The sequence below is a fragment of the Rhineura floridana genome, chromosome 2 (genome assembly GCF_030035675.1).
Source record: "Rhineura floridana isolate rRhiFlo1 chromosome 2, rRhiFlo1.hap2, whole genome shotgun sequence".
Taxonomy (NCBI): Eukaryota; Metazoa; Chordata; class Lepidosauria; order Squamata; family Rhineuridae; genus Rhineura; species Rhineura floridana.
The window spans coordinates 115,986,379-116,004,154 of NC_084481.1; the positions used below are offsets into that span (position 1 = coordinate 115,986,379).

At 39.3% G+C, this 17,776-nt stretch overlaps 1 protein-coding gene across 1 annotated transcript in view; it reads left to right on the forward strand.

Moving 5' to 3' along the window:
• The window catches only part of USH1C (USH1 protein network component harmonin), a 120,892-nt gene that overhangs the window by 87,301 nt on the left and 15,815 nt on the right, over positions 1-17,776 (forward strand). Inside the window, 5 exon segments of the mRNA XM_061610247.1 lie at positions 3,704-3,753; positions 7,517-7,669; positions 8,496-8,639; positions 9,502-10,017; positions 15,071-15,190. Of these exon segments, the coding sequence (XP_061466231.1) occupies positions 3,704-3,753; positions 7,517-7,669; positions 8,496-8,639; positions 9,502-10,017; positions 15,071-15,190 (983 nt within the window).

A 17,776-nucleotide genomic window follows, 5' to 3' on the forward strand; every position in this document is an offset into this window, starting at 1 on the left:
ACCAGACTTTGATTTCATGTAAGACAGTCATGGCTTCCCCCAAAGAATCCTGGGAAGCATAGTTTGTGAAGGGTGCTGAGAGGAGACTCCTGTTCCACTGAGAGAGCTCCAGTGGCCAGAGTGGTTTAACAGGCAGCCACTCTGATTGAAGGTCTGTGAGGAAACAGGGCGTCCCCTAGCAACTCTCAGCACCCTTCAGTAATAAAGGGCCTGGTGTGGATGTAGCCAAGGAGTGCTTTTGTTTAAATTTGGGTGGGAGGCTGCATGTGCCTGCTGTAAAATAAAATGGTGGCGGAAACGCTGAAAAGCAATTATACTGCTCACAATGTTTTCCTTTTGGAAAGGAAAGGGGCTTCCCCTCTGCCTAGTGCCCACCCACCCAATCTCCTTCCCTCCCCCTCCTCCTACCCTCCCTGCCCCTCCCCCAGGTCAGTGTTGCACTACAATTTGGGATACCAGGGTTTGAATCCCCACACAGCCATGAAGCTGACTAGGTAACCTTGGGCCAGTCACTGCCTCTCAGCCTCAGAGGAAGGCAATGATAAAACCACCTCTGAATACCGTTTACCATGAAAACCTTATTCATAGGGTCACCATAAGTCATAGGATTGACTTGAAGGCAGTCCATTTCCATTTTCAAACATGACTGCACAGAAATCCCACTGAACTGAAAAAGTATACAAATGATCAAACCCACCCTCCCTTCTCCTCCCTCCTATACTCTCCCTCTTGTCCCTTCCCTCCCCCTTCCTTTGCCCCTCCCTCCCCATCCCCTTCCATTCCCCTCCTTCCCCTTCCTCCTCCTCCCCCTTCCCCCTCCTCATCCCCATGGTCAGTTTTGTATATATATATATAACTATATGTCGTTTATAAAAAAAACATAGAAAGGATTATTATTCGGATTGCATATCACTGTATCCTCAAGAGATGCCATAAACAGGTTAGCTACACTTGGGGCAAACAGACTTCAGAAAGCAACCCCTCTAATTTGAAAATAAAACTGATTAGAAAATCTAAAGTAGTTTTTTTTTCAAGAATAACCTCCATAAGCTCAAGGAGAAAATACATTGGAGGCAAAAGAACATCTCTAGTATTAAGATAGGACTTCGCCACCATACGGGCCTCATGAGGAATACTATTAATAAAGCCTTTAGTGTCTCTTAAATATGATGGAATCCCGGGCACAAAGGGATGTAAAACATAGTCCACATATTGGGACAAAGGTTTGAACACTGAATTTAATCCTTAAATCCTTAAAAAATAGGAGGTTTTTCAAGTCCTTGAGTAGCCACTGCACATGTTAGTGGGTTGCATTCGTCTTGGTGAGTCCAAAACTTAGCAGGCCTTACATAAAATCTTCAAGTGATTTCCCCCACCACCCCCAAAAAACCTCTCTCTTCTGGCCTTTTTCTTCATTGCCCCATATTTATTCATTCTTTCTTTTCAAGGTATAGCCTTCTTCCACAATCCCCTTTAAATTTCAGTTCCTCCAGATTTAGAAGGAAAGGAAAGGAAACCTGAAAATTAAACATGCATTTTGTATTTATAATTGACAGATGCAGCTGTAAAGAAATATCCAGAAGTTTTAATACACTGATTAAAGCTGGCCTTTAAAGCAAACCTCCATAGCATCTGACTGACCAGGCCAAGCACAGATTAGTGGGCAGGGGGGATGGGGAGAAATTAATTGGCAGAAGCAGAAATCCTTGCATTGATGGAACAAGTTAGCTGGATACTGTCCATTGTGTTTACATTTGTATCTATTCATATACATCATATATGCAGATTTTATGGAAATCTATGTCTTCTTTATTGGTTATGAATTTCCTCTTTTTTGTTGATGTGTAAGTAGCCACCCTTTCTGGAAGTTTCTTCATTTTCCTCAAAAATGAGATCAGAAGAAATCATGCGTAACTGCTTCAGGGACTCTCTGTGTTAATTCTTTTCATTCCAGAGTGGGGCAGAGGGCACCCCAAAGTATTATCATTTCTTTTTCCTTTGTTTCTTTCCTCCTTTGTTTCTCTAGTAGATGTAGATGAAAATGCACTTGACCAGCCTGCAGCAGATGATATGGTTGGAATGAAGTCGAAAGAGAGCCAACAGGTTTGCTGCAACACCTTGGCTTCTTATCTGGACTTTGATGCTTCCTGCACTGCTGTTCCTCCTGACAGTCAGTCTTAATAATGGACTAGGCTGTACTCTGCTTCCTTATCCCACAGTTCTCATATTAATAGAGACATGACTCATATTAATTTGCTATTCTAGACACACATATACTTATGGAGGTAGAAAGGAATACTTTTCAAGATTTTTCACCACAACAAGAAATCATCCTGGGTTAGCCCAGCAAGGGACTTTTATGGTTCTTGCTTTGTAACACTGGAAATCAGAAAAGTGATCAAGGGATGACTCAAATCATGCTGTAAGAAACCAGGAGTCAACTAACAGACTAGCCAGTCACCTTTTTACTCAGTGTTCATTGACCCACCGCAGCATATCAGGGTGTGAATCCCACAGAACAGGCAAGGTAAAGTTCATAAAAAGAAAATATGTTGTGTTAAACTAATTCTGATTCATTAATTTTTTTTATCTGGATATCCAAAGAAAAAGGGGAGTATATGCCCCTGCATTCATCCTTTGTTCTCTAGTATGCAGGTGACTTAACAACTAAGTATGAAACTGTAAGAACTCCATACATTTAATTTTGTTTTAATCTGAACATCTTAGCCTAAAGAAGTACATTGCAGGCTTTGAAAGCCTGCAAAAATGTTTAATCAGTGCTGTTACATTTATTATATTACTACATTACATTATAACCCAACTTTATAATCTTCAAACAAGACAAACATTAGAGTTGATGGTGTTAAGCAGATCAAGAACCAGTGAAAGTAGAATTGGCTTGCTGCTAATATTCATTACATAAATTTCAATGAATTCCAAGTGAAAGCTGCAATATAAATAGTGACTCAAACAATATAGTGTTGTATCAGCAGATATATAACTAGTTCAGTTAGCGCATTTTGCATTAAGGATAGTAATTTGATTATTAAACCCTATCCTGTATTGAAAAATTGCAGCTTAATTGTTCCTGTTCACAGAAGGTTGCAGGCTGTGAAACATACTGGGGGTTTTCTTGTTACTTATACTTGGTTCAGAACTTTGGGTTGTATCTAAGTTCTATTCAGAGTAGACCCACTGAAATGAGTTAGTTAGTCATACTCATTAATTTTAATGGGTCTATTCTGCATGTGAGTAATGTTGAATGGAACTCTCCATGTGCATTAGGAACACAGAGTTCCTGTGTGTGAGAGTTTTCCTGTTCACACAGCTCTAAACAGTTGCCTTCTCTATTTATATGAGTAGTTTGCATGTGGGGAAGCTTCATGTGGACTTCTGAGCCCTTACACTGTGATCACTGGACTGAGGCACTTGTGCCAAAATGATTGTGTAAACATGTAGGTAGGTAGGTAAAACAACTGTGAAGAATAATGGGCTGCTGTTATTTGCTTATTAACAATAGCTAGTTCAAGGTCAACATAAAAGTATGAAACTAAAGATATTGTATCCTATGCAGTGCTTGATCCCATTGGTGTGGCTTTTCCCTTTTAACCAGCTGTATACCAGTTACATATGAAACTCTACTGATGCATACATCTGTAATAAGTTGTTCTCTGTTATATATTTCTTCTTTACATATTTATAGCTTTGGGATGGTTTTATCGGTATGAAGGAAAATTTCCCACAATTCGCAAGGTACAAAGAATGTTGAGTGCTATTAAATCTAGAGAAGGTTTGCTGTGGAAACTGCTTTCTAATCCAGTGTATATTCTTCCAATAAATTGTCCATCCTTGTATATTTATTGATAAGCGCAAAATGAAGGAAAGCTTGTTTACATCACAGCAGCTTGGATGCTAAGGTGCCTTGCATGAATTCAGACAATGTGCCCCACCCCTAATTTCTGCCAATTCCCCTCATGGCCCATCCTACCCCATTCCAGACAGTACCCAACCCTCAAGAGTGGCTTTTTTGAGTGTGTGGGTAGTTGCAGTAGAGAGGAAGAATGGAAAGCCCCATTGCAAGGATGAATTCCACTAACACAATTTAGGATCTAAATGGATGTTATTTTGCATATTCACAAACACTTTTCCATTTGGGATGTGCAGAAAATGGAAATAAGAATAATTAATATCTTGTGCACACTTATCTGGGATTAAGGTCCATTGAGCATAGAGACTAACTGCAAAGTAAACAGGCATAGGATAAGGTCCATTTTTGTTTTGGTGGTTCAACTAAAATAGTAGTTCATACATAGGGTTGACTCTTTCTGTTTTGCTTTATCTTCACTGGGAGCTGAGGTGGCTTTATCTAGGCATTAAATATCTTGTCAATATAGCGAAATCCCTACCAACCCACCCAACCACCCGTAAGTGTCTACAAAAAGCTGTGTGTGCCCATGGGAAACCTGCAAGCAGGACCTGGGCACAAAAGCACTCTTTCCTCCTGGGGTTTCCAGCAACTGGTATTCGGAAGAATGCTACCACTGACTATGGAGGCTGAGCAGAGCCATCCTGACCAGGACCATCCATACTCTTATTTTCCAGGAATTTTAAAGCCATCCAGTGGCCATCACTGCCTCTTGTGGGAGCAAATTCCATAGGGTTAGCACCTATGCACTGTGTGAAGAAGTACTTTCTTTTATCTGTCCTGAAGCTTCCAATATTCAGCTTCATTGGATATCCATGGGTTCTAGTGTTATGAGAGAGGGAGAAAAACCTTTCTCTATCCACTTTCACCATGCCATGCAAAATTTTAATTTTATACACTTCTATCATTAGGATGATGTGACATTAAATGTGTCTGATTTCTTTAGATTATTTATGTATATACTATCTCATTTGCTGCAAACCAAATTACATTTACAACTCTGTCCTAAACAGGTTCACTCAAAATAATTCCTAATTAGCCCAACGGCCCTTACTTCCATATAAATATGCTTATGGTTTAGCCTCTTGTTTTCAAAAGTGACATTTTTTAATCCTCAGCCAACTCCATACTATTTTAAACATGGAGTGTGCTGGAGGAACAACTTTAAGAGCAAAGCTGTAAATCTTTCAAGATGTAATCTCACCCCACCCTATATTATGGGTGAGTGAGATTTTTTTTTCAGTGGAACATGCGTTAGTAACTATGCACAGAGCTGCAATCTATATACATATGCTTGAAAATCTCAGGTGTATATTCCAGAATTGGACTGAAGTAAGTATGCCCACTCTGGAGGAAGTGAATCAACTGCTTAATTTAACGGTCATCAAGACAAGTATCAACAGTCACATGTAAAATTTAACCTAAGCAATGCAAAATATGTCTTTAACAGCTAACCAATTGTTTGTCAGCCCATTTCAAAATCACAAAGAACACCTTTATCAATTACCAGTAATAGCCAGTGAGATAGTGAAGTCAGATACTACTAATGCCACTGCTGAAAAGGGACCAGGTTGAGGGGTACCACACGCCCTTACTGGTGGGCATTGTAAGGTGATGAAGGAAACTGCATGATTGAATTCATTGTGCTGGCACACAGCTGCTGACTGCACAGTAGGGCCTTTTGTAGCTCCTATTGATGCCATTGGCCCATGCCTGCTGTTGTCATAGCCTCTCTGTCTCTGCTGCCACCTCACCTTGCCCACCAGTTTGGACATGGACCTCTTTCCCACTTGGTGGCTATTCAGCTGTGGCACTGTGAGCTGTAATGATTTTTGGGAAAGACTCCTGTGAATGAACTGGCTAAATTTGTCATCCCCCCCCCCTAACATATGTAAGGCACCTTTTCAAGTTAATATCAGAAATGAAATAAAACATAACATGCATATTTAATATAATCAGAGTGACACTTTCAGAGTTTGTGTCACTAGCAATCCAGTTCTACTCATGTCTAGTCAGAAGTTAAGTCCCATTGAGTTCTGTGGATAAGTGGATATAGTGCAGGCTGGAAATATTAACTAGTTTTTCTCTACTTAAAAGCCAACCTATTTATAGTTACATGTAGTCCAGCAAGCATCAACTTGTTCAAGCATTGTTTACCAATGAGAGAAATGGGTCCAGGAGAAATGGGTCTTTCTTCAGTGTGCCCTGGTGAAAAGGGATTTACCAGGATTAGGGGGGTAGCCTTTTCCATTACTTTCTGCCATTCCCTATTAATACACCAGTCAAACTAATTTGTCTCTTGTCTTTCTGACTTTTGCAAACTCTTACAAGATAGTTCATGGAGGCTGGCCCTCATATTAGGCACAGTGAGCCAGCAGCCTCAAGTGGCAGATGCTGGGGGCAGGGAGCAGTGACATGGAGTTTGAGGACTAATCTCTGTGTGTGTCATGTGACCTGTCCCACATCTACTAAACTAGCATGCTGCATGTTGAAGTGAAATTCAACTCCAGTCCATGTCAGACAACTTCAAATGAACCAGGGATGCCATTGTGTTTTGCATGAGGCAGCAAAATGTTTTAGGTCAACCCAAGCAGTTCACTTACAATTGCTAAAGACACAAGACCTGATTTGAGGGCCTTTTATCTCGAAAACATAAAGCACTGGCTTTTTAACATTCATCCAATAGCTTCAAGGCAGCTTTTGCTTGTACCGGAGCAAGTTATATGTTGATCTAGTAATTACCCAGTAATCTCCAGGATGCCAAATCATGTAGGAATATAAAACCCTGTGACTTCCATTAACGCCCGTCTACCATCTAAAATCCTGGCATTTAAGTAGCTTAATACAAAATTCTAAATAAGCAGCTTGGTTTTCCACAGTATCTGAGTTTGTTTGTTCCCATTTGCAGTGGCTTGCTGTGTTATTTTAGCAATACGTTGTATGATGCTTGGGTGTGTAATGTACTGAATTATTTCCTTGCACAATACAAGAATTATTGCTACTTAATAAGTAAACCCTGGTGATGTAAAAGCCATCATCTAAGCATGTACTTCATGCATAGAGGGACCACACTTAATGATAATATTTTATAAATGATGTAGTTTTAATTAAATCTGTATCAGAGGCACCCTCATGCATTGTGAAAGTATTGGTATTTTATTGCTCTGAGAAGGGTCCAGTGCAAAGTCTGGTATGCAGTTAATAAGGGTACAGCAGGATGAAGTTGTCCATTTCACCTTTGGGAAATAATGAATTAGAATTGGCCTTTGATTTGGAATGGTCAGAGATACAACACGAGCAGAGTCATTGTAGGTCCATGCTCAGTACTTTCTGAGTCTCAGGGAGGGTCTGCCTTCAGCTCTTTTCTATCTGGCTGTCCCCAAAAGATCTAGCTGAAATAAAATTCCATGTAAGGTTGCTGTTTATTTGTGCCCTGCCCCAGCAATCACTGTGCATGGATGCATAAGTATATTCACAGACCCCAATTTTCTAGGACAAATCTGCTCATGTATTCTCTCAATGTTATATTGTTAGCCCCATAACACACATGTTTTCTGAATGTATATAATAATAATAATAAAAATCACCTAGAAAGGCAAAGAAAAAAAGAAATCCAAAAGTGACAGTCTCAGTGAACAGAAAAAGAGCAAAATGCAACTGGAATTTGAGCTCAAGCTTCTCAGGGAAAAAGAAGAGAACCTGGAAAGAGAAAAACAGCTGAAAATCAACCGGCTAGTACAAGAGGTATGTTCGGACCACATTATATAGTTTTTATACCTTTAGTTTTCACATGTATTCTCTGTGGGGAAAACATGGATGGTTTTTGCACATGCAGACAGATTCAAATACGTGCAAATTTAAACATTCCCACTGAGGTGCCTTTTAAGTTCTCTAGCTAGGTGGCAAAAAAACAAAAAGCCAGCACAATTTAAAAGCTCCACGTTGGTGACTGTAATGTCACTATGCAAACAGATCTTTTAGCATATGTTAAAATGAGTTGTCATATAATGCTTACTAGTACCAAGCATGTGACTCTGAATCTTACTAAATTTGGCATTTAGATTTATACAAGGAGTGGCAAAATTAAGTATGCTGATATTGGAGAAGTATATGTGTGCACTGCGCATACCTTGAAAGGTGTAAAATACTCTGTGTCCATGCATACCTACCATGAAGTTGGAGGTCTAAGTGGTGGACACACACAATTAGGTGTGTGTTTATGCTAACTAGATTGCATGCCTTTAGGTTTTAATTACTTGATTAATGCCATGTGACATGATGATTTGTACATGCAAAATATCCACACAGAAAGTGTGAATATCACTCCTAAACACAATGCTTTTTCATGGGGGCAGTTTGCATATTCATCTGCAGGTCATTGAACAATGAGAACATGTGTAAATAAGCTCTTTGCATCTTGGAGTAAAAATTTGCACAGAGACTATAGAGACTGGAAAAGAATGTTTGGATTTCTGCACACCATATTTAATTCACTTGTGCCATTTGAATCTTAATTGTATATCTAGAACAATAGTCTTACACTTTCTTCTGCAATTGTGATATGACTCAGGTATCTGAGACTGAACGAGAAGATTTAGAGGAATCAGAAAAGACTCAGCATTGGGTGGAAAAGCTTTGCCAAACACGTTTAGAACAAATCTCCTCGGTGGAGAATGATTCTCCTGAGGTAAAATAATGCTCTGATCCACCCACTGTGATATCTAAAATGGCTATCTTAATTTTTGTATTCAATCTAGGAACTATTTTACAAACATTGTTGGCATTATTGTTTCTTGTTCCCTTATTTCAAGGTTTAAAAAATTAAATATTTTCAAGTTCACACATGGAAAAAGATGACCTTTCTCAATGGAGAAACATGTTAAGACGGTAAAGGCAGTCAAAAGAAGCCAAAATAGAAGAAAAAACTAGATTTCCAACAGTAACGTTTATTAGTAATCTGTCCTTTAAAATCTAGTATGTAGAAAATGGGAAGTAATCACCATTGCTTGGCACCTTTTACATGACATCTTATTACATACATTAAAGCACAACAACATGGTTTTGACTGCAAAGCAGTACAATGCACTACTAACAGATATTAGAATAACTTGTGCCAAATGTCGTCGAGCCTATAAAAACATTCCCACAATTTTATGTCAATGAAGTAAATGAACAGTCTAAGTTTCTGTAATAATTTCTATCTCCTAATTTACAAACAATACTGTGAACATGAAATCCTAAACAATACTGGTTGCAACAGAAATCCCTATTAGGAAGCTAGGTTTTTATTTTGATTCTGCTTTCATGGATTGCCTTTACCTTTACCTTCTTGAAATGTCTCTTTCAGCTGTAGGATTTGTCATTTCTGTCTCACACACAATCATTTCCTTTAACATGAATTGTTATATATTGATGTGGAGTAATTAGGTGAAGGTATTGTATACCTATGAAATGTTTTATACCAAGGGGTGTCACTGTGCACTTCAGTTCAGTTGCTTGCTCTTACTGAGAATGTATTCAGATACTTTTAAGCAAGTGCAACATTACAATAGATCTTTGTTGTTATATTATATTAGACAACAGGTGTACGTCCTGCTGTTTCTCCTTCTGCTACATCTATGCGGAAGTTTGCTGGTGGTTTGCAGCTTCACACCACTGACCTTGATGATATCAACTTAGATGATGTTGGCAAGCCTCCAAAACGTCCAGCACCACCTCCTCCATTGCCCCATGCAGCATCTGTATCTTCAGTGGCTTATCCACTTTCTGCACCAAATGGCCCACCTGCTAGGGGACCAGCTCCAGTACCCTCTACTGCACCTTCATGGATGACATCATCTTCTTGGGTGCATGCTCCACCCCCTCCCATGTCACCCCCATCTTCTCCCCCACCCCCTCCTCTTCCCCCTCAGACTATTGGTACTCTCCATCCACTGCCCACTCATTTGGAAGAAAGAGTGGGCAGCCACAGCTTTCAGCCTAGTGGTCCAGCAGACTCACTGAATGACTGGGAAATGAAAAACTACAAGGGAAGAAGTTTTAGCCCTGTTAGTTCTCAGTCCAGTGAGCAGACCTACTTATCAACTCCTAAGGTATGGTATAGCATGGAATATATTTTCAGCTGCTGCTGCTGCTGCTTGAATTATCAAGATAAATATATTCCACTGTGGATTGTGCTTTGCATGATATTATACCATAGCATCCCCACCCACAAAATAAAAGTTTGGCTTGTTGTAGGACGTGGTCTCATCGTGCCTTTCCTCTCTTTTTCCAGTGTGGCTTTTTGCACATTTTGGGAAATCCTGTTGTGCTGCATGGAAACACTTTTAAAGCTTATATTAGTCAATTTGAGTGTGTGATTTTTTTTCTGGCTACATATTTTTGTCTGTGTAAAAAGAAAAGGGAAAAAAAACATCCAGAGCCTGCTTAAGCAAATGTGCATGCCAGCTGAGAACCAAACCAGGTAATCAGTCTGCTACTGATACCTCTGTTAACCATAATGGGGATCCTAATGGTGCACATAGGAAGCTGCCTTATACTGAGCTAGACCATTGGACCATCTTGCTCAGTATTGTCTACACTGACTGGCAGTGGCTTTCCAGGCTTTCAGGCAGAAGTCTCTCCCAGCCCTACCTGGAGATGTCAGGGATTGAACCCGGAACCCCTGAGCTACAGCCCTCCCCCATATTCTTTATAGATTATTACTAAAGATGATGCATGGACCTCCTAAACTGCATTTTTTTCTTTTGGCATGTGATGCTTCGTTGTCTCAAAAGGCTTTCTCCAGTTTCTGATGTCTGATTGTTGTAGGTGACAAGTTTTTAATATAAGTTTTTTGTCAAGGTGGAAATTGTAATGCTCATGTTTTTAATAGTTTGACTTACTTTTATTTTGTAAGTTGATTTGAGATAGAAGGAATTGTATATAAATGAAAAGTTGTTATGGTTCCTATTGTTAGAATTGCTGTTATCATTATTGTTGTTATTATTATTATTAATCACAATCTCATCATCATCATCATAATTTGATTTATTACCTGCCCTACACCCTAAGATCCCAAGGTGGGTAATAAATCAGATTAGTCTGCATGCATCCAGAAGCTTGACAGTACAGCAAAATATTGCCTATGTCAGATTACACTAATATGCATACTTGAATTTAATTCTGATATCTATAATTCTGAAATAATTCTGATTATTTCAATGAAAGAATTAATGTGTTCCAGTGATTGAACCACTTTAATATATAGTGTGATCCTATATATGTCTACTCAGTAGTAAATCACATTGTGTTCCATGGGACTTACTCCCAGGTAATGGGTGCAGTGTTGCAGTTGTAATCAATAAAATGGTTGAAGAACCCATAAAAGGCTAAGAACATTTAAACGAGAAAATTTATCTAACCATTTTTATTTTATTTTATTTTAACCTTGTTTTAAGATAAGAGAGCTCTTTGAAGGGGCAAAATATCTAAAGGTAGTCATGCTTACTTCAAAGGAAGTATGTATTTTGTCACCTACATATTATTCTTATTTCTGCCATAAACCAACTTGTTTTTCAAATGGTTATTGGTTGTGTGCCATGTCAAAATCATGGATAATTATAACCTGGATGAAAACCTGCTGTCATTTAGGTTGCACGAAATACATCTCATCTCAGCAAAGTATCATCTGCATCAAGCAGCCCATTGGTATGTCATATATATATTGATAAATAAATAAAAAATCCAATATCTTCCAACATAATACCATTGAAAAAAATCTATCAGGACTTTCAGCTCTCAGAAGGAATTTTTATTTAAAAATGCTTTGTTTTATGGTCTTTGCTATCAGTGCAGAGTCAGGTATTCTTAATGAAACATCCATATGGCCCTGGCTTGGATTACAGTGTTTCTTAGTCTTTAGATTGTTATTCAAACAGGGCACATTCCTCGCCCTCTGTCCTGTAGTGCATTTGTTATGTGCCTTCAAGTCAGTTACGACTTATGGTGACCCTATGAATCAGCGACCTCCAATTGCGGCAGAGGGTTGAAATAAGACACGGACACAGTAAACTGGGTTGAACAAAGGGCCATTTTATTAAACTATAAACCAAAACTTTAACTAACCTGCAGAGGAAAACATAGGTGCGGAACTATCTATAAGCAAGTATTTGGAGTACAGCTCTCGGGTGACCAGTCCCTGCTGGGGCAAGTGTAAGCCCTTTTTCTTACCCCTTACCCCAGCCACACCTGTAGGTGAGCAGGGAGGCCTTCCCATGTCACCACCCCCTGGGTCCCTACAACTCCAGGTGGATGAGGTAAGCAGACCCCAGAAGCAGTTCAAATCCTGCCCTCGGGCCATAAAGCCCTTCTTGGAGGGCAGCACAGGATTAAATAGCCTGATGCCGTCCCACCCTCTCACTCAGCAAGCCTCGCGATGTGCAACCGCAGTCCACTCTTCCCATGGCGACTGGGGCTTCAACCCCAGCCGCAAATACACACCACCTGTCCAGGCTTCACTCGGGCAGGCGGAGCAGGACTAGCATCTGTTATAAACCACCCTGTTCAGGTTTTGTAAGTTCAAGTCTTTGGCTTCCTTTATAGAATCAATCCATCTCTTGTTTGGTCTTCTTCTTTTTCTACTCCCTTCTGTTCTTCCCAGCATTATTGTCTTTTCTAGTGAATCATGTCTTCCCATTATGTGTCCAAAGTATGATGACCTCAGTTTCATCATTTTAGCTTCTAGTGACAGTTCTGGTTTAATTTGTTCTAACACCCAATTATTTGTCTTTTTTGCAGTCCTTGGTATGTGCAATGCTCTCCTCGAACACCACATTTCAAATGAGTTGATTTTTCTCTTATCTGCTTTTTTCACTGTCCAACTTTCACATCCATACATAGAGATCGGGAATACTATGGTCTGAATGATCCTGACTTTAGTATTCAGTGATACATCTTTGCATTTGAGGACCTTTTCTAGTTCTCTCATAGCTGCCCTCCCCAGTCCTAGCCGCCTTCTGATTTCTTGACTACTGTCTCCATTTTGGTTAAGGTCTGTGCCGAGGTATTGATAATCATTGACAAGTTCAGTGTCCTCGTTGTTAACTTTAAAGTTATATAAATCTTCCGTTGTCATTAGTTTAGTCTTCTTGACGTTCAGCTGTAGTCCTGCTTTTGTGCTTTCCTCTAACTTTCATCAGCATTTGTTTCAAATCATTACTGGTTTCTGCTAGTAGTATGGTATCGTCTGCATATCTTAAATTATTGATATTTCTCCCTCCAATTTTCACACTTCCTTCATCTTGGTCCAATCCCGCTTTCTACATGATATGTTCTGTGTATAGATTAAACAAATAGGGTAATAAAATACACCCCTGTCTCACACCCTTTCTGATTGGCAACCAATTGGTTTCTCCATATTCTGTCCTTATGTTACTATTATGGATGCTGTGAATTGCCTTTGTATGAATTTCATGAGACTCAGCTGGGTATATTTTAGTTATATAGACAGTGACATGGAACATGAATGACAGTTCACCTCCCTAAATACTGGTACCATTTTATGAACATGTACCATTTTGCATGTGTTAAATGTTATGGGTAATATCCAACTAAGTTATATGCAGAGTACACACATTTAATGGACTTAAGTTACAGTACTTAAATCCATTGATGTCAATGAATAGAACTCTGAATATGATTAACAATGTATATCACCCTTTGTGTGAGAGTTTTTTGAGATTATGTGCTATTCTCCTCCGTACAATGGCCAAACAAGGGCACTCATGTAGCAACATTTTTAAAATCACAAACACCACATAGGTCCTGGGTGCACCCTTTCCCTCTTAACAGTCTAACTGACAATAGCTAGTCACTGCAGTCCCTCCCCACAAAGAAGAACAATAGGAGGGGAAAAAGATAATTCTAATGCTGGCCATGTCCTAAGTTCCTCTGGCCGAAGTGCTGACACTATCCCTGGGTGAAGTCCTTCAACAAGTATATATGAGAAGAGACTCCAACCTTGAAAGTTTTGAATCATGCACTACCCTCTTTCATTATTAACGCAATTTGGATTTATACCTAACATAAACTGAAAGAGCATCAGAATAGCAAACCCACTTTACAGAATGGTTTCAATCTGCAGCATCCATAACTCAGTTTTAAATTTAAAATGTATATTTCAAATTAACTCCCTTTGGAATAGCAATCAGGGATAATGTACTCAAATGCCTTTTTAATAAATATTATTTCTCTAGCTGGAATGTCATTGTGATTGTAATGCTTCACTGGGAAGGAAGAGCAGCTGAGAACTGGCTCTGGAGTCAGGAGGATTTAATTGGCACAGGGACTCAGGGGGAAAGATGCCATGGCAATGCCGTGGGCCCAACAAGGGGTGGGAAGCTAAAGACTGGGTGAGGGAAGGGATAAAAAGGACTGGCGGCGGAGGGGGAATATGAGTTCAGTTAAGATATCTGTTAAAGATGAAAAATGTTCTCTTCTTGACTGCAGAAGCATTGTGAATGTAAAAAGAGGACCGTAGGAAGCTGCCTTACACCAAGTCAGACCATTGGTCCATTTAGCTCCATGCGGTCTGTACTTGCTAGTGGCAGTTCTCTGGGGTTTCAGGCAGAGGTCTCTCCTAACTCTACCTGGAAATGCCATAGATAGCACCTGGGACTTTCTGCATGCAAAGCAGATGCTCTATGCCTTGCCTGAGCTGTTTCCATTGCTAGGGCTCTTTTGCCATAAACTCTCCACTCTGTTTGTTTTGGAGTGCGTTATTTTGTCTCCTGTTTCATTGGAGCTGCACTGGGTGGTCATAATTGTGTGCTGAATTTGAGTCAATTTTTTAATAGGGGAAGGGAGAAAATGCATAACAAAAATGCTGAATACAAAACAATATAACAGTGTTTGCATTTTAGTGTAGCTGTGGGGCTACATTTGTTCATTGTTGTGTGCTGAGGCTGTCGCCATCCTCTCACCACCACCCCAAAGACAACGAAAGTTATTTTTTAGTATAGGAAGGGTTGCGTACATATTTTACCTAGCTATAGGAATGCAACTTTTTCTTTCAATTCGGTGTGACTGTTGATAGAAGTGAAATGTCTGGTTTGCATAAAACATACAGGTAATTTTCCATAATATTCTTACATTGTACCCCCATAGCAATTTTCTCTGAGCCCTCCTGCCCTGCGTCACCCAGCTGTACCTATAGTCTCTAAACCAATCATGCTCCATCCTGACCACAATATCATGGTCAGACCAGCAATTAAATCTGAAGCCCTGGTAAGCCCATGCTAATATATTCTGCATGCTGTGTGTGTATTGGGTATGACATGTCAAATGATATATAATGATGCGCATCAGATCTCAAGCTCTTTCTCATAACACAGGTGTGACATAAGTGTTGCTACTGTGTAATTAGAATTGGCGTTGCTGGCATTGTCATCTTCCCCTTCCTCTTGTGTCATTACCAATTCCTTACCTATTTCAAACTGCACTATGTACTTACCATCCATGAATTGTTTTTGTGTTTAATTTTGAAAAATACAAATATATATGTAAACACCATGACGAAGTTTCACTAGCATCCATAACTTAGGGGCAGTGATATACATGTGTGTACCCAATACCTGGCGAACTCTTGAAGCCAGGAGGCATTGCTGGATAAGATTTCCAGTAAGAACATAAGTGCTCTGCAGGATGAGGCCAAAGGCACTTCTAGTCCAGCATCTTGTTCTCACAGTGGCCAAGCGGATGCCTATGGGAAGCCCACAAGCAAGACTTGAGTACAACACTTGCCCACTTGAGATTCCCAGCAACTGGTATTCAGAACGTACTGCCTCTAACAATAGTCAGTGGTGGGCTTCAGTGCCCTGTATGGTTATTTCCCCCCACCCCATGATTACAAGAAACAGAATAAATTATGGGTTTTTTCTTTTTAAAAATGCAGAACAAATTATACAAATTAAGAGAAATATATGCAAAATGCTTACTTTGAGTGATATATGCAAGATGCAGAATTTAGCATTTGATGTCTTAGAATAAGGCACAAACTTTTTGTTGTTGTTGTTGATGATAATGATTGATGCAGATAGACTACTCAAAGCTTGTAGAGCTTGTGAAGGAGAGAGAGAGAGCTGCAGCTAAATGCCCTCTCTATTTTTCCCTGAGATAATTTCTTGTTGCCTTCATGGGACAGGCTAGGCAGGAAGGGGTTCAGTCAATCTTTTACCAACTATAACTGTGTAACTGATAAGGCAAAGAATCAGTATTTACAACCATGTTAATCAATGTAATGATGACTATCAACCCATTAGATGAACATTTGACTTAATCTCAACACAGCTGTGATGATTATGTACTTATAAAGGCTAAAGACAATACTTTTATATAAAATGAAGGACTGATTCCAACATAAGTTGGCACTTTTAAAAATGACATTAAAGGTGATATAATAATACCTTTTATACCAGGAATAGTATGTTGCAGAGTGGCTTTCCAGTATGCATTTACAGGCATAATAAGAGTACCCTGTGGTCCAGATGGGCTCTCCTGTGCAACTGATCTATGATTTACTGCGCAATACGTAGTTCAACTGTGCATCCAATATTAGACCTATGCACAAGGTTTTGCGCTTGTGCAAAAGTAACCATGTTCTTGCTGATGTATTTATAGAAAATAAATGGCTTCTGTTTTCTTAGGCTTAATAGGCAAATGATCTTTGGTAATAAAAAGTGGAACATTCTCATATATATTAACTTTAAAAATGAATTACAGGAAATTCATTTTCCATGTAATTTGCACGTATTCACTCTTAGAATATATAACATCTTATAAAATCAGTCTTGAATCAGAACCATCTGCTTTCACAATAAACTTAAAATCAGCAAAGAAACTACTTAAAAACAACCATCACAAAGATGACCATCTCATCTGTAGTCTGCAAAAAGAACATTCCATCTATCAGGCACCAATTTCTAGCTTCCAATTGTGGCCCTTGGAGGTTTCTTTTTCATTCAGTTATAATGAAGATCACAGCTAAGTAATTCCTGAGAAATTTCTAATTAATCCACCCTCCCAAGATTAGCATATTTAGTACAGTATTGCATTTTTAAAATGCTGGGTGCAGTGAGAAAGATGGTTAGAAAACATCATTTTGCTTACAACTGTTTAGCTATGATTTTCATAATCATGAAGAATTGAAAAGAGAACCCTCTCTTCTGGCGATGCTCTTGTGCTGCTTATTATACATGGACACTTCTTCCAGATCTGTTTTCATGCCACAGATGTCAATTTCCTCTATTCGCAAGCTGTTTATGGGGTTTTTTTACATTTGTCAGAATTTTATCAGAAAGTGTGTCCCTTTATTTTTCTGATCTAATTTGCAAAAGCAAATTATTCTGTGCAGTCTCACCGTCTAATGCCCTATTCAGAAAAAAACACTCTTGGTGTTTATTTTCTATGAATTTAGGAGAACCCTAGTACAAAACTGAAGCTAAAACAGAGAGAAAGTAGGGGTGAAAATATATTTGTGCTTTTTCTTTGCTTGAAAAGTTTTTATGTGAATATGTGGGCAATTACTCAAAGAGACTTACTGGGCCAGTAAAGTGCATCCTCAAGATCTTTACCTGGCAGTGACGGCAGATAGCATTTGGTGACTAAGGGTTGCAATTTTAATTTCCTACAATGCCCCATAGTAATGCCACATCAGACTGCATTATAGGAAATTAAAATTATAGGTAAACTCATGAGGTGCTGTCCAGAGCACAGAGCCTGGAAAAAAATGGAAAGCAATGGGCCCTGTCAGAGTGCTGTGGCCCTGGCAGATGCCCAAAGATACCAGACGGTGGTGCTAGCCCTGGAGACTTA